Source organism: Chiloscyllium punctatum, chromosome 2 (assembly GCF_047496795.1).
Source record: "Chiloscyllium punctatum isolate Juve2018m chromosome 2, sChiPun1.3, whole genome shotgun sequence".
Classification (NCBI taxonomy): domain Eukaryota; kingdom Metazoa; phylum Chordata; class Chondrichthyes; order Orectolobiformes; family Hemiscylliidae; genus Chiloscyllium; species Chiloscyllium punctatum.
Genome location: NC_092740.1, coordinates 154,588,956 through 154,613,343, shown reverse-complemented (window position 1 = coordinate 154,613,343; position 24,388 = coordinate 154,588,956). Strand labels below are relative to the sequence as shown.

The following is a 24,388-nucleotide window of genomic DNA, read 5'->3' as shown; positions in this document are numbered from 1 at the left end:
GTAAAGCTCTTTCAGAACTGTATGTGATAATGTACTTGAAATATAACTTGAATTTCTGACTTGGAGATGGAAGTCAGAGCAAGCTGGCAGTCAGGTAAAGTGAAGTTTGCTGGCTCTGACACTTCAGTGTAGCCTGAACACTTAGGCAGAGAGTTAAAATATCTACATAGCTATACCTTATCTTTACACAGACTAATTTTTGGAGCGCGTTTGGGAGCCTTCACTGGGGTTAAGGTCTCATTTAATTAAATGGATTTGGTGATGTATACATAAACTATTTAAGTAGGTTATTTTGAAAGGAAATATGATGAGCACAAGAAAATATGGATGGAATGATACTATATAAAGGGGAGGTAAACAAATAGAATGGATGGAGCTTTTGAACTGTAAAACCAATTCTGTCAAATTGGGAAGAATAGCCAGTTTTTATTCTGTGTATTCTCTGACAGCTTAAACAGTCCCTTTCGCATTTTCACACGAATTATATTGAGCAATGTATTTGAATGGAGTGGCTGACATTGGTAAAATACAGGTTCATACCTGCAGTGACCTACGTGATTGTTTATTCTCAATCTTGTAATTCAGCAAAGGTGCAAGGCACATACCAGCACTTCTACAAAGAGGGAGAAGCCAGAAGCTCTTGCCTAACTCCTGGCTATACTTAGTTGCTTTATTACACCTTCTGTTGGTGTATGTCTGTTCGAGGGTTCTAAAGATGAGACATGGGTAGAAAATCAGCTGCATCATCATCATTTTTTGCCATTAATTGTTTTTATGAAACAAGTTCTTTCTCTATTAATTTCATTTTGGCTTCTTTGTAATTTAAGGAGCAGAAGTAACAATTCTGGAATGGGCGGAGACTATAACTGTATATTTGGTCATGGCTTCTTCAGGGATATTCATGAAGAGTGAATAGTGCTCAATAGCAACCCTTGGTTTTCTGGAAATCTACCATTTGATGATTAGCTGTAACTTTAAATTTAAATTATTTCCAGACCACATTTACTTTTGTTGAATTATTGCAAAGATCTCTTTTCTCTTCATAGTTGATCAAATAATTCATCCTGCAAAATGTTAAATGTGTGTTCATTTGGCTTATTTTCTTCCTTAGCCTATTGATGCAATGCATGACAAGGGGATAGCTGACGAAATGCACTATGGTCAGATGAAAGGCATGGGAATGAGGACTGCTCATGCTGGAATGGGACCACCTCAGAGTCCAATGGATCAGCATTCTCAAGGTATGTTTGATATTTATTTGGGTTAATCTTCAGCTTTTTCTCCAGTGTCAAAACCTTTCATTTTTAGTTGCTTGACAGTTGTTGCATGCTTTAACACTGCAAGAGCTGAAAAATGTGTTGCTGGAAAAGCGCAGCAGGTCAAGCAGCATCCAAGAAGCAAGAGAATCGACATTTCGGGCATAAGCCCTTCTTCAGGAAGGCCCAAAACGTCGATTCTCCTGCTCCTTGGATGCTGCCTGACCTGCTGTGCTTTTCCAGCAACACATTTTCCAGCTCTGATCTCCAGCAACTGCAGTCCTCACTTTCTCCTAGTTGATTTTAACACTGCAATGCATAACCATTAGTAATTGATGTTTCGTAACTTACACAGATCTAAGTTAAGTCTTGAACTAACTTTCTGACTTCATTTACTAGTTTTTTTTTGCTGTTGCACTTTAGTAAAATAGGATGACAGCAAATTAGAGCTGCAGAAGCAGTAACTAAGTAATTCAGAAGCAAGGCAAATGTTAATATACCTGTAACTGAGGAGCAGCAAAGGATTAACTCAACCAACCAATGCTAAATAAGCACTCAAAAGAAACTAACAATTATTCAAACTAAGCACTCAAGATATTAAATATATTTTTCCTGCCATCTTTCTTCTCAAGTACAAAGTAGGTTTCAAATAAAAAGTATTAAATTTACTGTGAGTCTGGAAGCCATGTTTCAAAAGCTTTGTTCTAGTAAACTTTAAATTGTGTTTTAATGTGTAACATAATTATAATTCAAAAATAGAAAATTGTATGTAATCATGTTACACGATTATATTTTCCTAAAAAAATGCAATGCTACTCGTAAATGAATGTGCAGTCCAAAGATGTGCACATCAGGTGAATTGGCCATGCTAAATTGCCTGTAGTGTTAGGTAAGGGGTAGATGTAGGGGTATGGGTGGGTTGCGCTTCGGCGGGGCGGTGTGGACTTGTTGGGCCGAAGGGCCTGTTTCCACTCTGTAAGTAATCTAATCTAATCTAATCGAATACAATTTCCCTCATGTTTTTTGTTTTGTTTTGAAATTTACAAATTGTGATGAATTTGAGCAAGATTTCAATTAAACTTAAAACCAATTCATTTTCTTTTTTGCTTCAGTAAAGACTCGAGCTACTAGATGTCAAAGTTTCCTCCTCATCCCACATCCCCCTAGTTTGAATTCACTTCTAAGAAATGAGTTGGATATTGATATTTTAAGCATACTGTCTCCATCAAACTGTACTCAGCTGTGTTCTGTTGATAGTTCGGAAATGTAAGCATTATAATTAATGACAGTTGTGTACTAGAAAGAAAGATGAGAGTCTGGAATGAGCCCAAAATGTACATTCTGTGCCCCAGTATTCTGCCAAATGCTTCATTCCCCCTTTATGATGATGCCAGAATTCCATCATCCCAACTCAGTTCTGCCAAATTCCTGGATCAGCCAAGTGCTGCTGAATATCAGGTAGCTGCATCCAGCTGGTACATCTTTTCTAGCATCTTGCTGTAGCTCGTCAGTTTTAAAGATTAATTATGCAGCAGTAAGGAAATATGTCACTCATTGAGTTCTTTCTGAATAACGGACAAAATTACAGAATTTATTTCTCAAAGCTGTGGCAAAACTATCTCAAACTAAGGTGGAAAACCTATAATTTGATTAATTCAGTCACCATAACTTGATCTGAATGTGATGCTGTAAATGGGATAAATACTTCCCTTATTGTGAAACAGCATATCCATCACCTTTTTGAGAGAAGTCCCATAGATTTGCTTCTGTTGTAACATCACTTTAGGATAATTTGTTTTGAAAACTTATGACTACAATACCATATTCTGATGAATTGTCAGTGTTAGCAGCCACCTTGGTTTTGAACATGTCTACAACATAATGTCATGTTCATCCCATTTAATTTTGGATAAAATAGTTCTGCACTTCATTAATAGTTAACTTTCTGTTTCCCATTTGTTTTTCTTTTGGAATTTGCAGTGATCCTCCTAAGTCAAGGATAATCCCCCAACATTGTTTTTGCAGGATGAGGGTTCAATGTGTATGTCATTATTTATTTGAAGGTTGGTTGTTTACATATTTAGAGACCTTAGTGGTGGTCACAAATAAAATACCAAACATCAGCCTGTCTGGCTTTCACTTAACCATTCTGTTAACTATCATGTTGTTTTGCTCAAAGGCTGTGTTGAGTCAAAAGTTCCTTTAACCTCCCCCCTCCCCTTTACTGATTTTGGATTTTATTGATGAGAGGCTGTGACCTGCCATGCATAATAATTAAGACGAGTAATTTGTTATGGCGAGATCTTCAATGATATATCCTGTGATTTTGCACAATCTGCTCTGATAATTTCCACTCCTGCTCCCACATCTTGTAACTGGATTGAAGTTCTACATTTTCCTTTTCTCCAACTCAAATTATGCTTTATCTCACAAGTAATATTTTATTTTAAATATCATTCATTATGTTTGTTTAAATTGCTTTAAAGTTCAGACATGAAGTTAAGGCTTGGAGACATTTCTGGGAACCGTGATGAAGTGCTAAATAAATGCAACTCTTTCTCTTTATGAATGCAATTTAAATTGTAAAACTGTATTGACTTGAATTAATTAGCAAAATACAAGCTGTGATTTTAAAGAGTGTTGTTGAAAGAAATTTGAATACATTTTTTTTCAAAATTAGGTGTCTAATCATTGTGGGAATGTGTCATATTAAAAAAGAAATGATCCCCAGAAGGTTGAAGAAGGAATAGAGCAAAGCTTCAGTATCTAATTCCATAATGTACTTGTTTGTCACAGTGCCCAATTTTAGTTTGATATGCTTGACATTCACAATGGACATGTGATGTGCACCCGTCGTGATTTTCCATTATGGCTGACTTGTTAGCTTTTAATTGAGGCTGAGTAAAATGCTGGTGTTCTGTATGATGAACTTTAACATCTAATCATATGAGACAGTAACGCTTATTGAGGATTAACTTTGGAAAGGTGTTGCCAGTTCACCTTCAATATAACAAATTTCATATATAGCTGCTGAAAAGATTCCTCATAGTGTCCAGGGATGTGCCGGTTAGCCATTGGAAATGCAGGGTTTTAGGGATGGGCTAAGTAGCTGGGGCTGTGTCTGAATGAGATCTTCTTGAGGATCGGTGGGGCTTGCTTCCACACTGTAGGGATGCTGTGAGTCAATTATACGTCTTGGAAAACATTGCACTTGCACAATTCAGTTAAAAAACGCCCTGCAGTCATGCTCATTAGTTGTCCCTGTCTAGTCCCTTATCCAAGCTTTATCCCAGAACACCAACCTAAGCTCCATCAGTAGACACCACCATTTCTGCTCTTGGTTTATGGGGTCTAACTAACTGTGAACCTGAAAGTTAAGGCTCAAAGTGAAAATGATTATTGAATGATCAAAAACGTAAACACTGACAGTCATTTTATTTTCCCCAAATCCCCCCTCTCCACCGAAGGAAATGGCTTCAAGTCATTCCACATTTCCCACTCCTTCATTCCCTTAGTGCCCTGTTGCCTGTCCACTTAATCTTTTCAGCTATATACTTTTGATCCCTGTAGCTCTGGGATAACTGGAATGATTGTTGAAATCACAGAATTATTAGGAGCAAATGGCAGGCAGCAATTAAATGCAGAGAGAAAGATGGAAGAGGACAACTGGTAGAAGCAAGGTGGAAAGAGTAACCCAGATGCAAGAAGATTAAAGTCTTGTTTAAATTGTAATCGAGCAATATGGGAAAAGAAAACAAAACTAGATGCCCAAAATGCTTGTTGACAAAACCTAGATGATGGAATATTTCCTCCAGAAATCTTAAAACGGTTAACAAATAGAACAGGTTAAATCTTAGCATTTCCTAAATTGATTCTTAAGTTCTAAGTGATCTGCCTCTTTCATGACTGGAAGCTGGTAAGTTTGGTTATTGTGGGATGCACTTCCATGAAAGATATATCACAGATCTTCTAGTATAATCTAAAGGTAATGGTGCAGAAATATAATGTTCAATCTTTGTGTTTAAAATCTGATGACATAAAACCATTTTTCTATGCAGGTTATCTGTCTCCTCATCCATCGCCTATGAGTGTACCAGAGCACGTTCCTAGTCCAATGTCAGCAGGTGGTCCTACTCCTCCTCAGATTCCACCAACCCAGGTTGCACCAATGTTGCAAGGAGATCCTCAGGTCATGAGCCAGCAGAACAGAGGTCCTTCACCATTCAATCCAGTTCAACTTCATCAATTGAGGGCTCAGATTCTGGCCTACAAAATGCTTGCTAGAGGACAACCATTACCAGATAATCTGCAACTAGCTGTTCAGGGGAAGCGATCACTACCCAGTATGCAACAGCAAGTAGCTCCCATTGCTTACAACAGACCACCTAGTAAGTATACATTTCGTTTGTATGGAAAGAATACATTAAGGATCAATTGTCAATTTTTTGAAAACTTAAACATTATTAGTCTATTTTCAGGCAGTAAAGTACACATTGAATTCTGTGATAGAACTGAAAAGCATGTGTACCTAGTTGTCTTAAAAGTTAAAATCCTGACTTCCGATAACCTAGTCATTCAGAAATTGTATGTTGAATAGCTAGACACATTGTATCCAAATGGTTACGTTTAACATGACAGTAACCACTTCACAAACATGGAGTAAGTTGAGGATGCAGGACCTCTATGAGCTACCATAGCTAGTGTGGGGATTGAACCTGTATTGTTGACTTTATTTTTCAACCACATTCTTTTCCAGACATAAAGGACACATATATGTACTGTGTCTTTTTTAAATCCAGTAGGTAACTATCATCCACTGGTTTACTTCTCAGGGCAGTATCCTGATCAATCAGAGTCAACCAACCCAGTATAAAATTTAAACAAAATCTGGAAGTTAACTGTCAATCATCTTTAATTGGTGCATTATCCATGGTGATACTTCCACCAATCAGAGCCCACTTGCCAATCAATCTCATGCAGTCTAAATGGTTTTTTTTGCAGTGAATTGTTCTGATCTGTGTAAGACACAAAGCTTTGACAAAGTGTCTTTTTTCACCAGTACTTGAGTTCTACGCTACCAAGTGCTATTAAGAAAATAACAATCAAAATAGGTAAATTTCATCTTGGCACTGGCGCTATGTACGTAAGCTAGCCCATGGCTACTTTTAACCAACACTGTGAAGACCTTGCCAATAATGTTCATACCATTGTAGACCCTGTAAAAATTCATTTTCTGAATCAAATGAACAATTGCGTTAATTTCGAAGGAAAAATCAAACTAAGTGACTAAGAGACCAATCCTGTAATAAATTTGTTCTGAATCCTTATGATTACTTTAACCAGGATCTCAGATTAATTGACTGACTTTATTTTCTACCTCTGTTCATTGTCATTTTATAGTTTTAACCGTTTGCTCCAATTTTAATTTTCTCTACCATTGTATGCCTCCAAGAAGAAAAAGCTGTGCACTCGTGTTCTACAAAACGCAGGCATCGTGGCATCCCTCATTCACACTCTTATAAACTAGCAAAAGAAAATCACAGTAATTCATAATCTAAACTTGGCTCCAGCACCTTCCCTGCTTTACATTCGCAGTATGATGCAAGCTGCCAGGTCTCTGAACATCTAAATGCATCTCCTGGCAAATGACAGGATAACAGTTGTTTACATATCCTGAAGGCTTTTCTTTTATTAAGGAGAAGGATTTATAGGACCCACTTTATAGTCATGAGTTCTCCCACCCCCATCTTTCCTTCACCTTGTATCCCTAAAGAAAATCTTAAAGTTTGTTGTTGTGCTGTTGTAACAGCAGACTCCCTGGAGGAGCCATATGTTGATCATCTGTTTTCTGCATGTGCAGGATTTCATGACTATAATCCCCACGGCTATCGGCAACAAACCTTCTGTAGACCTTCCTCTCCTAATTTGTGTTTCGTTTGTGGGTCATTTTACTCTGCAATATGTAAATACAGCATAAAATGTGTTTCTGGGTGGGGGGGGGGGGGGGGATCCTTTTGCATAAACTTGCTTTGTTTCATTACCTCCTTCTGTACCAAGTAAAGTTTGTCAAGTAGTATGTAAGAATAGTTGAATGCAATGGTCAACTTTGATGTCAATTTTGGTTGTGTTGTAACTCTGGAAAAACTAATGAAAATTAGAGGAGATGGAGCAGAGAAGAGGATACAGGGGTTCCCTATTTATGAATGTCTAACTTACGTGCGCTCGTACTTATGAATGCAATCTCATCCAGGGGTGTAATTCTGAAGTTCCAGCATGTGAACATTTCCTGTACTTATGAACAGCTGTTTTACATATTCTAACATTGTATTCCTATTTGCAAATGGACAAAACCCATTCACAATCTGGAACTGCTGCATATATATGTTTGAAAAATGAAGCATTGACAAGGGCGGTGAAAAAGAGAGAAGCCTTTTTTACTGAGCAGGGGTGAGAAAAGGGGATAAAAATCCAGTTTGGACGTGGACCTTGCTGAGTGATGTCTGTTTGAGTGAGGCTAGATAGTAAGAGAAGAATGATTGACAGATGCAATTTCACTCTGTAGGGAAGCAAAGAAGCTCTTTTGCAAGGGGAGGTGCAACTTTGGCACTGTAAGAGATGGCTGGTGGGATTTGGCAGCTCCATAAGACAATACACTGCACCATGTACAACATTCTGAAACTGCCCTCCATGTAAATTGGACTTTTTTCTTATAAAGATGACTGCTACCATGTAATTAAAGGCATATTTCAAGAGGGTCAAATCCTAATTGTTTAAATTAACTAGGCTTATTGAATCTTACTTGGACCTTCAATGTATTTTTCCCTGTGGTGACCTGCTATCTCTCTTTGTGTTTGATTTTGGCTCCATGCCAGTATCTCAATTAAGTATAGTGGAATTTATTTTCTATATAGAAGTGTTGACTACCATTATTTTTAGATGAAATAAAAATTACTACATTTTTAAATTGGATTTTGATCCAAATTCTAAATCTAGATTTCAGTATTTTACCAGATATCTAAAATGTTGTCCTTAAGGCTCTGTGTAACTGTAAGCAGCATTTTCATGTGTAGATATATTTATACACATTTGAAAATTGATTTTAATACCTTAACTTTGTATTTGTTTTTACCAAAAGGTGGACATGCTTTTCTGAATTTGGATATATCCATTTAAAAAATAACAAGTACATTGAAATATCACCCGGTTTGCAAGGATGTGTACCTTTTTGATTTGAGCCCCACAATTCAATGATTGTTATTTACCAATGGTATTAAATATTGAGGTGATTAGTTATGCGTGTGTTATCGTTGCATATAAGATCAGACCTGTAGCATTGTTTTGGGTTTTAGTGTTATGAACATGAGATTTATTTAGACACAGTTATCTCCTTTGCATGTCTGCATTAAAAATATGTAATGTATTTCCATTGTCAGTTTAACCTACGTCTTTCAATAAGACTGATGCAAAATAGACACTAACTTTCAAGCACAAAAATGGGCTGTGGCTTGACAGCTTTTATGAAAACTTTGACAAAACTAAGTTTAAGTTTAAGTATATGTGAAATAAGAAATAATAACACTGGGTGCAAAGGTCACAAAGTTCATTCTTGAATCAGTTGGGAATTAGGTATGCTTTACAGTTGTAAACACATGGAAAACATTTTCTCTTCTGTAGACATATGGTTTGCATATTTTGTTGTTTTTCCACCTTTTTCTAATTCTTTGAAGTTTCAGCTTTTAACCTCAAATCGATGTTTCCCAGGTTTATGGCTTAAGTCAATTCACATTTGGTCATTGTACCTTTTAGCTTTGAATTGGTGATGTTTCAGAATTTTAAACAGTTACACTTCAAAGAACTTTTTAATGTGTGCAGTTTTATTAATAAGCTGAAATTGGGTTTATCCTAATTTTAGTCAGTCTAGCACATATAACTTAGTTTTCAAAAATGTGAATCAGTAGAAGAAGCTACACAAAAGATGTCGTCTTAATAGTTATTCTTAAAAATTAAAACATTAGTGTTGTTTTTTCTTTCACTAAGACAATATTTATGGATGGGATTAGGCTCTCATTTTTTGCACCAGTACAAAAAAAAAACCCAAACCATTTGAACTTGAAATTCTTTTGTGCTAGTTTTGCTAATTTTGTCGAAACAGCTTTGTTGAAACTCCAGTCCCATGTAGCTTGTATACTTGGTGTTCATTCAGTTACGGCTACTGACAGGGAAGGCAAGATGTATTCAGAGTAAACACATGGAAGATGTTCATGAGTGTAATGCATGTCTAATGCTGAATTGATTGAAGAATAAGTTTTTGTGAGCTTTGCACTAAACTTCTTGGATTTGTCATGTAACTTGGCAAGCTTTTGATTCAACACAGTTTTTGAGGCATGGAAGGGGCTTTAACACTAATTCTGCATTTAAGTAGAAAGTCTCAACAATACTAGTGAGAAAAGTTTTCTCCACTTTTTTTACGACTATAACTATGGCTGATTGTCATTTAATCTTTCCAACAATTTATTATTAATGCTCTTTAGACCAAGACTGTTGTGGTTAAGGATCATATATTTCTGCTTTTATCGCCTTTTGGTGCAACTGTCAAAACATTTTCTGTAGCCAACAATTCATTAAAAGGAACCCGTAAAGTTATGTCTTTCAGTTGACTGTTAAGTTGAGGCTGAGATTTCAAATTGTTCTGATCAAATGTCAAACTGTTTGAATCCAAGAGTCTGACTTACCTAAACGTTAAGCAATTTAGCATCTTAAAATTGTTGTTCTAGGTTTCATATAGTAGTAAAAACCCAAAGTCAGAAATAAAAACAGAAGTTGCTGGAAAAGCACAGCAGGTCTGGCAGCATCTGTGCAGAGAAATCAAAGTTAACGTTTCAGGTCCAGTGACCCTTCAGAACAGGAACAGTTCTGAAGAAGGGTCAACGGACCTGAAATGTTAACTTTGATTTCTCTGCACAGCTGCTGCCAGACCTGCTGAGCTTTTCCAGCAACTTCTGTTTTTGTTTCATATAGTGGTGATTAATAGCCTGTTTGGCATGTGGGTCGTAAGTTAATAGGGAAGATTTATAATGCTTTTGGATAGGGCTTTTGCCAAATATGTTCTGATGTTAGTGACTCAATGACTATACTTGAACTTATTGACTTGACATTTTAGCTCTACAGACAAACTTTCTTTTATAAGCAAGATTGCATAACCTTGCTTTGGATTACCAAGTTAAGAATTGCTTAGCTGATTTACCGGGGGGAGGGGTGTATGGTGTGATGATGGTTAGATTCCTGTGCCAGCAGTGATGGTTCATGGAAGCCTGCCCCTTGGCCCCTTGTGGAGTGGTGCCATAATCTGTTTATAATCAATTATCTCTTTATAATGAGGAGAAATGTCTATGATTGTCTGTCTGTGAAGTAGATAATTGGACAGAGCCCACAACCATGAAGCAGATGTTGAGTGGTAGAATGTGCCCCTGATTTTATTGGAAGAGGAACAAGACAAAGATGGAACTCTGTCCTTGGCCAACAGTTGATGGGGTTTATCTTAACGACATTTGCAAAATTGTATACAGATGCACTTATTGATATCTTAAAGCCCAAGTTAGCATGGATATAAATCACTATCAGGCTAATTTGTTGTATACCTGTTTTATTTATGCAGGACAATCACTAAGGACAAAGACTAAATACTAGTCAGACCTTCTATTCATTGGAAAAAGTTAACGATCTACCAGTAAAGCTACCAATTAAACTACTCTTGATTCTCTTTCGACACAGCCTTAGAGTTATTCCTATTATTTTTGTAGTGGAGTGTTAGCTTGAGCTCACTTGGACTCCAGTCTCTGAAGTGAAAGTTTCTTGGTGTGATCTTCACTAGAGAATTTGAGCTATATAGTCCATTATATTAATTGTGCATATCTGTGCAATCGGGACTGACAGGTATGCAGTGCTGAGGGAATATTGAATCATCAGAGGTGCTGTCTTTCACATAAGTTTTTAAATTGAAGCTCTGTCTGTCCTCCAATTTGAATGTTTCAAAAAGGGTCCTGGGCTGAAATTTATTCTGGAATAAATAAACCATGCCCAGAACATTTCAGGTGCCTTTCTGCACCACATTGGTGACACAGTGCAATTTTCAAAGTGTCAGCCTGTAACTAGTCTGGAATCAGTTGGTACCAGTTAGGGACATAAGATGCCAAAAAAAAACTAAACATGTAGGAATGATTTAAAAGGTAAACAGTGCCATGAATGGACTTAGACAGTCGTGATTGCAGGAGCTGTACTGTTCCCTCCATCTGGAAAAAGACTTCCCATTAAACCAGTCCAAGCCAGCTTGGTATATAGAGTGATTGTGAATGATAACGGTCTCCCACTCCTCTCAAGAATTTGAATACTTCCTCCTTAAGGGAAGTAGTGGCAATGTCACTGGACTAGTAATCCAGAGCCCCAGGCTAATGTCTTGAGAATATGGGTTTGAATGCCACCATGGTAGATGGTAAAATTTAAACTCCCTTTTTAAAAAAATATATATTAAGAGTAAGAAGTTAGATTAATGGTGACCACGTAGCAATTGTTGGTTGATGTAAATACCTGTCTGATTCACTGCTATCCTTTTTGGAAAGGAACTCTGCCATCCTTACCTGGTCTGGTCTGTATGTGACTGCAGACCCACAATAACAGGGTTGACTCTGAACTGCCCTTTGAGCAATTAGTGACGTGCAATAAACGTGGCCCAGCCAGCAACACCCATGTCCCAAGATTTAAAAAAATAAATCAGTCCATTCAGCTTTAGTTATAGCAGCTTTAGATGGTTTTAATCAACCTGTTCAGGCGTACTATGATGTACCTTTGGAGTAGGTGGGACTCGAACCTCAGCCTTCTAGCCAAGAGGTATCACAAGAGTCCCTGTCAAGATGGTAACTTTATGCTGCTGTTTGAGCAGCTTCAGTTTAAATCTCTACCTGTTTTATACGTAATTTTTCCACACACTAATCAAAAATGCTAATAGCTTCCTGCTGTGTTCCTGATGGTTATGCCCAAGCATGTCCCTTTGTGTTTCCCATTTTGCGATTGCTGATAGTTGCTCCCATACTAATGAATTCAGTAGCAATTAGTTAAAGCGGTTGTGTTGCCAGTTCCTTCCTCCCAGTGGAAATCTAACCACATTATTTAGGTGTCAGGACCCAGTGATGCCTTCAGAGTGCCAGATTTTCCAGGCCAGTTCATACCAATCCTCTTTCCCCAGGTGGCTATAAAAATTGCAGCTCCCCCGTGTTACTTTCTCAAAGAGTGTGATGGTTTTCTTGGTGTACTGACCAACAGTTATCTATCAACCAACATTGTCTTTTTAAAAAAAAAATGCTGGTTGTATTGAAACTGAGGAAGAGTATATCAAACTCGAACTGTTAATTCCCATTCTTTCTGCACAGATGTTAGTCGACCTGCTGAATTTTTCCAGAATTTTGTTTTGTTTTTAATTTCAAGTTTCTAGCTTCAGCAATATTTTGCTTTAGTTTGACTGTGTATCTTGATGATAACTGTGAAATCTCGCTGTGTATAAATTGGGTGCAGCTTTTTCCTTTTTAAATGTTAAATGGTTGTGCTCCTCCTTTCATTGGCTGTAAACAGTTTTGGGAACATTAAGGCTGTGAAGGACTTGTACATACATAATTATTTTTGTCCTAACCCCTTTAATTGCTACTTAATGCACCAAGGGACCTTCTATACAACGAAGCAGAGCAATTAATAAAATATCACCTGAGCAAAATGACTACAATAAAAAGGAATTTCTTAAAAGTATGCCACTATTAGTTGCTGACATGCTAATTTCTCCCCTCCTTTACCCAACACCAATTAGCTTATCAAGAATGGCCATACCTATGTAGGTTAAGTTTAAAATTTACAAATTATCCAAAAGCAGATTGCATTATGGTATGATTTATCAAAATTGACAAACTTTTATTTTATGTTCAGAAAAGATTTACAAGCATATTGCTAGGGTTGGAGGATTTGAGCTAGAGGGAGAGGCTGAACAGGCTGGGGCTGTTTTCCCTGGAGCATCGGAGGCTGAGGTGTGACCTTATAGAGGTTTTCAAAATTATGAGGGGCATGAATAGGGTAAATAAACAAAGTCTTTTCCGTGGGGTCGGGGAGTCCAGAACTAGAGGGCATAGGTTTAGGGTGAGAGGGGAAAGATATTAAAGAGACCTAAGGGACAACTTTTTCACACAGGGGGTGGTACGTGTATGGAATGAGCTGCCAGAGGATGTGGTGGAGGCTGGTACAAATGGATACATGAATAGGAAGGGTTTGTAGGGATATGGGCCAGGTGCTGGCAGGTGGGACTAGATTGGATTGGGGTTTCAGGTCAGCATGGACAGATTGGACCGAAGGGTCTGTTTCCATGCTGTACATCTCTGACTCCATTGACTGTGTGTGGTTATGATATAAAATGTGTTACTTAATATTTTGCTCTCCTTTTATAAGTGAGCACTTTTTTCCTGGAGTTTAAGATCTGGAGTAAGATATTTTCAACGTACATTTCTTAATTTTCAGACATGGGCATGCATTCAATGGCTGGTCAGGCTGTAGGGCCCTCACAAATAATGCAAGGGCATGTTCCTAATGTTCCGAAACCCTGGACAGAGGGTAAGTAAATCTTCCAGATTAATTGATATTTTCATACTGCATAACTTCTGTACTTATTCAAGAACACAATTATGTTGATACATTTTAAAATGTAAATTGACTATTGTTGAGTCAGTTTCTTAACTGTTGATTAGTTTCATGAACTTCTGGAATCATTGGTTTTAATAAATTGATTATGAAAAATGCTGCTTATTCACTGGGGTATAATTAGAGCACAGACTGTTGACTTTTCACTGTACTTTTGTACTTGAGTACACGTGACAATAAAGTCTAAATTTAAAAATCTAAGCTTTATGCTTATTAATGGCCCTGCTTAGTGAATGTCTGTTATACGTGATATAGTATATTTTGGTGTTGTATAATTATTCTATTTCTGTAACTACCTTTAGAAACTCTGGCTTGTTTTGTTTCACTTCCATAGATTAGCATTCATCACCGTCAGTCAATGCAAATAAAATATATTTAGACAAGCCAAACTAGGAAGCATCTGTCTATTTGCGTCTGCTCCCATCCTTCTCATTTTTATCTTTCCATTAGCCATGTTTTATTTTAGCCATTAAAATATTTTTGCTGAATTTAATTACTCTATTTGCTGAAGGCAAGTTAGTCTTGGTATATTGGGAAATGCAGTTATAAAGTGGAAGTAAATGATACTTGTATCACTTTACAACGATATTTTCCTAGGCTGGGATAACTAGATAAATCAATCCACTGATCACTCATTCTTCCATTACTATAGGCATTAGATAATAGATGAAATACTTTCTCTTCGTGCTATATCTATACACCTCTCTTTTAATCTTTGCTGTCATAACAGATGAACCAATTGAGACATAATTCAAAACAAAGACATTTAAACTAAATTGAAGATAAAGCCAGAAGTTAATTTGAATTTGACTGGTTACTTTATCTCTTGTGTAATATCTTAATCATTTTCTCATTGGAATTTAATTGTTTTAGGTCAAGTTAATGAGATGGGTATTCCCAATACACCTCAAAAAATGCCTGCTCAGGCTACATGTGGAAGACCTTCACCTGCACCGTCTGTACAAGCAACTCCGTCTGGTCCTGGGGCCTCACTGTCTCAACAGCCTGTTGTCCAGCCTTCACCTACTATCCAACTTCATCAGAAGCAAAACCGTATAACACCCATCCAGAAACCGCAGGGATTGGATCCTGTTGAAATTCTTCAAGAACGTGAGTATAGGTAAGTTGTATTGTTAATTCTGGTGTCAGTTAGCTACTTGTTGAGTGATAATCTGTTTTTGGATTATCTGGTTTAGGCATGTTAATCAGCTGTTTTGCAGAGTTTTGTTTTTGTGTAGGTATGGCACAAAGCTGGATGGGAGGGTGAGCTATGAGGAGGATGCAACTGCTTCACTGTGATTTGGACGTGTTAAGTGAGTGGGCATATTCATAGTAGATGAAGTATAATCTGGATCATTGTGTGGTTATCCACTTGGTAGCAAAATCAGGAAGGCAGATTATTATCTGAATGGCAATAGATTCGGAAAAGGCGAGTTGCAACAAGGTCTAGATATCCATCTATACCAGTCAGTAAAAGGAAACATGCAGGGTGCGGCAGGGTGCGACAGGTGGCAAGAAGTTAGATGATGTGTTGACCTTCTTAGTGAGAGGATTCAAGTACAGGAGTAGAGATGTCTTACTCAATAGTACTGGGCTTTGGTGAGACCACATCTAGAGAATTGTGTACAGGTTTGGTCATCGAATCTGAGGAGTGGTGCTCTGACTGTAGAGAGAGTGCATCAAACGTTTACCAGAATGGTTGATTCGTGGTTGATAAGACCGAGCTCGGAAGTGTAACTGAATCAGTTAGGGCTCCTTCCACTGGAGTTCAGGAGAAATGAGGGGGAATCTCCTAGCAACCTACAAAATTATAACAAGACTAGACAGGGTAAATGCAAGAAGGAAGAATCTATTGACCAGAGAAAACAGAGCAGGAGGTAACTGTCTGAAGATACAAGGGAGGTCATTTCGGGCTGAGATGAGGAGAAATTGCTTCACTAAAGAATAGTAAGCCTGTGGAATTCTCTGCCCCAGAAATCACTTGAGGCCAAACCATTGAATATTTTCAAGGAGTTAGATATGGTTCTTCAGGCTGAAGGGATAAAACAGAAAGGGGAGAAAGCTGGAACAGGGTACTGAGTCGGATGGTCAGCCATGATCACATTGAATGGTGGGGCAGGCTTGAAGGACGGAATGACCTATTCCTGTCCCTAATTTCAATGTTGTACTCTTCATACTGATTTTTTGCTTGTCTGGAAGCTTGCCTAGATTTGTTCTTACTGGCAATGAAAAATACTGTAATTTCTCAGTTTACGTTTTTGAATATTTCTCGTACCATTAAAAGATTTGGGATTTTTGGTAACTTTTATAATGATTCAGTGCTCATGATCTATACTTTTTTGGGGAAAAAACCAACTGCTATCCCTTGATGAACAGATTTGAGCAATCCATTGACCTGAATAATCTGAATTAATGTAATTCACACTGTTGCAATGGCAAGAATTCTAAAATAGTTCAATTATTTATTCTGCTTTAATAATGTAGATAGCAATCATGCTTCCTCAGTTTGTCATTTTAAAGTGTCCTAGCCAGTCCTGTGATCGCCATAAGAATGATCAGAAAAGATTAAACCGGTCTTTTCTTTAGAAAATAAGAAACCTTGGCGATAACTTATTAGACCGAATAGATTTGTTTTTATTCTTCCACAAGATGTGGGCATTTAAGAGGGCAGTTAAGAGTCAAACATAGTTCAGACCTGATTCAGCAGATTTCCTTCACTAAAGAACATTAATGAACCAGATGGGCTTTTACAGTCAACTATGTTACATGGTCACGATTAGACCAGCTTTTTTCTTAAACTCCAGATTTGTTACTAAATTAAGATTTCACCATCTGCCATGTTGGGATCCAGACCCCTGTCGCCAGAGCATTAGCCTCAGTCGCTGAATGATTAATCAATGATGGTGCCGCTATGCCATTGCCACCTCCTATGAGACGTGGAGATATTATTCACTTGTGCGAGAATCTAAAACAGCAATTATACACACAAGATAGCTAAATACAGCAGAAAAATGAGAAATTTCTTTTTTGTTGTGTCTTTTGAATGTGAATTGATCTACCATTTGTAAGAATTGAAGCAAATATTCAATACTTTCAAAAGGAAACTAAAGAGTTAAGGGCATGGATGTTAACAGAGATGTACTGAATAATTGAGGTGAGGCTAATGGAGTAGTAGTGTACTTTGGTAGAGATTAACACCAACATGGACTAATCAGGTGAATAACTGCTTCTATGCTAAATGTTCTGTCTAAGATGTTTTAGATGAACAAGGTAGTAAAGAAATTATGTACCAAATATTTTAGAACATACTAGTTTCAAGATCTTTTTACTGTTAGCTCTTTTCTTGTGACATGTTCACACTTTTTCAGGAGAATAGAATCTATTCCAAAAATTAGTTATCATTTAAGCTACATGTTCCTTGAATCCGAATCACTTCAAGTTTAATTTTATTTTTCTTTTCATTAAGGCTTCAAGCTCGGATTGCTCATCGTATTCAAGAGCTTGAAAACTTACCTGGTTCCTTACCTCCGGATTTACGCAATAAAGCTACTGTTGAGTTAAAAGCCCTTCGACTACTGAACTTCCAACGGCAGGTTTGTGTTCATGCAGTACAGGAAAAGTCACCTAATCCTGCCTGTTCTGACTTTTTTTCCTTTTCAACTGTTTATTCAATATAATTTCACTAACTGTTTAGGCACTGTGTCCAGATCATTGCATATCACTACAGTTAGGCTCATGTCTGTGTAGTGATGAGTCTTTAACCTGGAGGGGTTGCAGTGCAGTTTAGGCATTTGGCTAACTTGTGCTGAACCACTGTGGTACAGTCTACTCATTGTGTGCGTTTACAATGCTAACGTGCATCATATTGTTACTAAGCTTGCAAGTGACTGACCTGGTGTAATGCAGCTCAGATACACTGACAACCTTAACTTTAGTTACCAGTACTGATTTAAGCATCTTGTCAGCCTCAAATGCAAGCTGTAGTACAGGCCTGACTAACATACAATGTCTATTTTTCATACATTCCGAATACTGAACCAGTTAATCTTCAAATTTGTATTAAGACCTGTAAGTCTTCCATGGCATTAGAATGGTTCTATATTTGTTCGTTATAGATTGCAACTGTATAAAGTATGATTTTATATTTCTAACTGACAGACCAGTGAGAACTTGGGAAGGTGTAAAACTAACTAGATCACAAATAATCTAGGAACATTAAAACAGGAATCCACCGTTCAATTCATGGAGCACACCCTGCCATTCAATTCGGTCATGCTTGATCTTTTACCTCCATGCCATTTTCCTGTATTTAAAGCAAAGACTGGGATAATAATTGATTTTCTTTTCCCCCTGCATAACAGCTGAGGCAAGAAGTGGTTGCCTGTATGCGACGTGACACCACTCTGGAGACAGCACTCAATGTGAAGGCCTACAAACGTAGTAAACGGCAATCATTAAGGGAGGCTCGAATCACCGAGAAGCTGGAGAAGCAGCAGAAGATTGAGCAAGAGCGCAAGCGCAGGCAGAAACACCAGGTATGCTCACTGCTTTCTTTAAAATTGATCCAACTGTATGGGTTAAGTAAGTAAAGGAAAGTAAAGCCATTCTGAGGAAGGGTCACTCGACCCAAATTATTAACTCTGATTTCTCTTCATAGATGCTGCACGACCTGCTGAGTTTTTCCAGCAATTTCTGTTTTTGTTGCTGGTTTGCAGCATCTGCAGTGCTTTTGGTTTTTAAAGGGAGATAGTCTCTGTCTACGTTTGCAAATACATACTTCTAATGCATGTGTGATCTGTACCACCTTTATTTGCATTAAATAAATTTTCAACCTAGCGCTTGTGGTATATGAGGTAAAAATTAAACTGAGAATTTCAAGTCCTTATAGCATTGTCCCACAAACTGGTAATACAATGAAGATAGACTTTTAAATGCCTATCCTTTGGTTCCATGTCAACTGCTAAGCAACAATGAATGATGAATTATGAAATGTTGAAAATCTAAGTTTCAACCTGGAATGAGCTAAACGTACGAAGGTTCAGCACCACAGTCACCTTCACAGCCATGGGTAATGTGGTCTATGCCACGGTTGTGGCTGGAACAGGTTTCAGTGAGGGCACCCTTGTCATAGAGTCCTCAAGATCTACAGCACAGAAAAAGACCCTCCAGTCCATCAATTCTGCACTGGTCAAAAAAAATCACCTGTGGAAGTTGTGATACTTTGGATATTAGGACTTAGATATTAGGATATTAGACTGAAAACTGAAGCCAAGTTAAATGCAGTTTTACAGTGTATACACCATAGATCAAGAAATGTTTAATAATCACCTCTTAAGGATTGCATAAATGTATATCTGACCTCCTATAGTACCTTTAGAACAAATCCTTAGTTTTGCTGCTAATGTTGTCACAGTACTTATGAAGTAGGATTTGCAAACTGGTTTTTCTTTTATATTGGCTTTGTTTCGTGTGGTGATCTTCACTAATTGTGACAGGTTTCTTTTTTATACAATTGTTTACGTCAATACTAAGGAGCTGCATGTTAGTGCTTCTGGGTGCAGTGTTTAATAGACTTTGCTTTCCTGTTTCCATACCATGTCCTCCAGTAGTACTGTTAGACGGGTAAGGAATTCTGAGTGACATTCTTTGCTCACTCAAATCCAATGCACAGGGCAGATTGCAAACTTCCCTGAGCACTATGTTTTGGTCCATTGTCAGCTTACAGTTTAGAAATCCCAGAACTGTAATGAAGTTGGAAGTGGATAATTTATTTCGATGTGATACATTGCCAAACTTCCATGTGGCTGTGCATCTCCAGAGGGAACCTTGTCACTTGGCACTCATCCAATTGTTCTCCTTTGAAGCCCTGTACTAGCTCCATTTTCTGCTGGTCCCAATGTGTGTCTCTCTTCTAATCGGTCACGTTGTATTTCTACTTCACATATCCCAATTCCCATCTCTTCTCACTGCTTCCATTCTCTTGCTTTTCACACATTCCATTCTTTCTCCTCTCTTCTCATTCATCTCCTTTGTTTCCTTCTCCCTCCATACCTCCTATCTAAACTGTTAGCTCTTTTCTTATGACATGTTCACACTTTTTCTGGAGAATAGAATAAATGTAATTGAGCAGGGAGGATGCACATGGCTTGATTGAATATCTGAACTTGATCACAAAGAACAATAAAGATGCAAATAGTTATGAGTCTCATGATCTGGTGTTTTATCCATTCATCTAGATATCTTAAATTAATTGAGGTTTCCAGGCTGATGTTTATATTTCAGTCTGTACTAAAGGAAACTCTTTATGGACCTCGCGCTATACGTTATGTTGTATATGATATCATTGTAACATGATCCAAACCTAAACTGCATTATAATTGTGCCAGTCTGCATTTATTGTGTGTTCACTGATCAATTTTGTCCCAGACCAGAAAAAACAAAAGCTAATTCCTCTAATTTGCTCTTGATATGGCCTTGCTGGTTACGTCTAACTTTTGATACGGTTGTTATCAAGGGATTTGCTGACACTACGCTTAAATATGTTTCTTCAATAATTTATTTGTTTTAGGAGTATCTCAATAGTATACTGCAGCATGCTAAGGACTTCAAGGAATATCATCGTTCAGTTACTGGAAAAATTCAGAAACTTTCCAGAGCAATTGGTACTTGGCATGCCAACACTGAACGTGAGCAGAAGAAAGAAACAGAAAGGATTGAGAAAGAAAGAATGAGGCGGCTGATGGTAATGTTTAATGAGTTCTTCTGGTGATTGTATTATTCTGTTGCAGTAGAATCTATTTAATTATACATGTTCAGAGCAGCAGAAATCTTGCGTAAAATAAGCATTTAAATGCAGAACTGTTTGTCAATAGTTCTGATAACAGAAAAGGGGTTGAATTTAATTGCTGTAACAAGAGCTAATCTCATGCTGAGCTCTGAGGACCAAATTTAGAAAGCATCTGTGGCTACAGTTTTTTAAATATTGTATTGTAGTATCTACTTTATACATATTTTGGATGCTGTCTTTCATAATTACTTGTGAATGCTTTTTATTAATCTGTATTAATATTCTGTCATTTTAGTGCAAGCATGGCAAATTTAATAGCTGACCCCGTCAAATTCTAATGTAAATTTTAAACAAAAAACAATTATCCAAATGTGGATTGTAGGAAAGATCATGAAATCCTTTATTCGAACATTTCTTTTTGGACCTCTCGTCAGACAGAGAATTTGTGGTGACCTCCTCGTCCATTTTGAAGCTAATTATATAATGGAATAACCAATACAGATTTCAAAAGGGAGGTCAAGCTTGACCAAATTTGTTGAACTTCTTTTGTAGAAATAACAACATTGACAAGACCAGTACAATAGTGGTAAAAAGAAGTTTATTTTGAAAAAAACTTCTAAAAAGATGTCTTCTGTCATGAGGTCTGAACATGTTAGCTTCAAGGTGACAAGCAGCAGAGCAATTTAATAAGCTGAAAACAAAGCAAGGGAGCCATGACTAAAGGTGTTTCCTTGTATTGCCAAAAGATGGGAAGTGGTGTTCCATGAAACTTGGTGTTAAAACTGCTGTTCGTTATTCATACTAACAATCTGAAGGTGCAAAATCTGTCAATGGCACTAAATTGCAGAGTAGTTAACACAGGAAGAATGTTGCAGAATACAAGATGACATTAACATTGCAGAATGAATATGTAAGTTATTTGGCAAATGAACTGCAGTTTAGATGAGAGGAGGTGATACATTATGGCAGGATGAATATGGTGGCTGCGTGCTTTTGGTAAGTAAGCAGAAGCAGTGGAACCTGGAGCACGGATATCCAATCACTGAAAAGACCAAAGAAAGCTAATGCTGTTTTAAAATGCATACCAACCACCAACCACCAAGCTCCTTTGTAGTGGGACAGAACTGAAAGATGGACAAGTTAGGATAAAATATCAGTTAAATGATACTTAAGAGTATTGTGAACCATTCTGATTAATTTTCATTTTCATAAGGAGACAGAGGCATTGCTGAAGGTTTAAAAACATTACTAGAGTGATATCAGCCAAAAGGTTTAAACCTCGTAGGATAGTCTTGGGCTTTCTCTCAGGAAAAGTAAGCTTGGATAATAATCTGACAACAGTCCTATTATGAATGTGTTTAATGGATTTGTGGTGAAAGTATTTCCATTTGCATTTGGAGACTGAAACTAGGGCCATGATTACAAAATAGCCACTAGTCGAATCTTCAGGAGAAACTCCTTTACCTTGGGAACAGTTAGAATGTGGACTTTGTATTGCAGGGATTTGTTGAATTGATTTGCAATGTCAACGTGAAAGGAAAATTAGTATATTTTGATAAATTTCAATGCAGAAGGTTTGTATGGATCATATGTACTGGCATGGTCCTAATGTGCTGAATGTCTTTTTGTGTGTGATGTGAATGCTGCATGAGCTTTGTCAATTAACTTTTTAATTTTCAAAAAAACAGGCAGAAGATGAAGAAGGGTATCGTAAACTAATTGACCAGAAAAAAGATAAACGTCTAGCATACTTGCTTCAGCAAACAGATGAGTATGTTGCGAGCCTTACTAAACTGGTTTATGAACATAAGGCTGCCCAGGCTGCGAAAGAGAAGAAGAAAAAGAAGAAGAAAAAGAAGGTTTGTATTTTCAGTTAAAACCCAGTGCGAGTATGCAGTGTACATGGGCCATTTTCTGCAGTCATTTAACTTGAAGTATAAAGTTGATTTTTGTCCCTGTTTTTATCTCTGACTTCAGACAGAAAAATAGCAAGATGATGATTTCCTAGGAATTTGGATAGTATCTGCTACAGTTTTTAATTGATTTTTTGCTGTAGTGATCCATGTTCCTTTATTTTCCAATTTCATTCATTCTTTCTTGTTCTTTTTGGTTCTTGATTGTTTCTCCTTTTACTCTCTTTCCAGTCTGAAGTCAGCGATTGTAATGGAACATGAATTAGTAGGTGGCCACCTTGTATCTCCCCACCCAAGATACATTCTCTATGTAAGCTCAGATAACACATACACCCATCAAAAAATGTCACATGTATGGGAAGATTTTTCTTTTAATTCACTTGTGGGATGTGGGCATCACTGGCTGGGTCAGGATTTATTGTTTGTCACTACTGGCCCTTGAAAAGGTGATGGTGAGCTGCCTTCTTGAACAATAATAGAGTACTGCAGGAAAACCCAAACTAGGAGTATTTCAAGGGCAAGGATATATTCTTTATCTTCCAATGCTCTTCTCCATATGGTATTAGCCTTGACTAAGTAGTATGCTAGCCTGGTACTTAGTGCTGTATTGATGTAGATGCCTGTCTTATGAGTGAAATGTTAAACTGCAGCCATATTATTTTGTCACGTGCATACAAAGACCACATGGCACAGCTCAAAGCATATCAGGGAACCTCTCTTTGGTGTGACAAATATTTATTACTCAATCAATTTAATGGATTTTCTGATTGGCTTATTGTAAGAAGTTGTTGTGTGAAACTTGGCTGCCATGTTTCCTATGTTACAAATATGGCTGCACTCCGGAAGTATTTGATTAGCTGTAAAGTTCTATGGGCACCCATTTGCCGTTATAAGAGTGAATTCTTTCTGTTCTTTTTGGCTGTCTTGTTAATTTTCTTTTTTTGTTGTCTCACTATTGTTTTTTTCTCAACACCATCTTCTCCAACAGTCTGAAGTGCTGCACAACAATATAAGAATTCACTGTACTTTCTAAACTGCACTGTAGTTTTTATTTTTATTTTGAAATTGTTAATGGAAAGCAGCAAATATTGTAAGAATAATGTTTGGCTTGTTTCCCTACTGTTGTTCCCATTGAGGCAAATGTTATGGTCCCATGGTTCAAATGATCAAATGCTGCATTTCTTTATAATATCTCCATCTAAAAATCCTTTTTTTTTTTCAAAACCAACAGAAAACTGAAGAAGCTGCAGAAGGAGCAAGTACTACGCTTGCTCCTGATGGAGAGGTGAGTTGCCAGTGTCTCTGCTTACTGACTTTTTACAATGAGCTTTTATGTAATGCATAGAATATTAACATTTAATATGGCTAGGCAAGTACTTTTTAGTTTTAGTTGTCAAATTGACATTTGAGAGGAAATGCAAGCCATTGGTTTGTCAGTTCACTAACACTCCGTAGGAATTTGTTTAGATATTGCTTTTAATCTTGGAGGCATCAGGATAAACAGAAGAATGCTAAATTTCAAATGGTCGCAACAATTATACTGCAAGGGAAAAGTGTACTCATTGGTTGATAAATTGACGTCAACTGAAGCGTTGCCGTGGACAAACTCCCAGATAATTCACAAAAAGTGCAAGGCTTGAACATATTCCTTTTGTTTGCAATGAACAGGACCTTGAAACGAATGGTTATCACTTAGAGTCATA

The 24,388-nt window shown here is 37.3% G+C and overlaps 1 protein-coding gene across 6 annotated transcripts in view; it reads left to right on the top strand.

Moving 5' to 3' along the window:
* The window catches only part of smarca2 (SWI/SNF related BAF chromatin remodeling complex subunit ATPase 2), a 133,943-nt gene that overhangs the window by 29,035 nt on the left and 80,520 nt on the right, over positions 1-24,388 (top strand). For all 6 annotated transcript variants that reach the window (XM_072590663.1, XM_072590682.1, XM_072590672.1 and 3 more), the window contains exons 3-11: positions 1,112-1,241; positions 5,315-5,644; positions 13,806-13,898; positions 14,859-15,105; positions 17,452-17,578; positions 18,347-18,520; positions 20,554-20,727; positions 22,461-22,631; positions 23,917-23,970. In XM_072590663.1, coding sequence (XP_072446764.1) covers positions 1,112-1,241; positions 5,315-5,644; positions 13,806-13,898; positions 14,859-15,105; positions 17,452-17,578; positions 18,347-18,520; positions 20,554-20,727; positions 22,461-22,631; positions 23,917-23,970 — 1,500 coding nt within the window. The remainder of the gene's footprint in view (positions 1-1,111; positions 1,242-5,314; positions 5,645-13,805; positions 13,899-14,858; positions 15,106-17,451; positions 17,579-18,346; positions 18,521-20,553; positions 20,728-22,460; positions 22,632-23,916; positions 23,971-24,388) is intronic.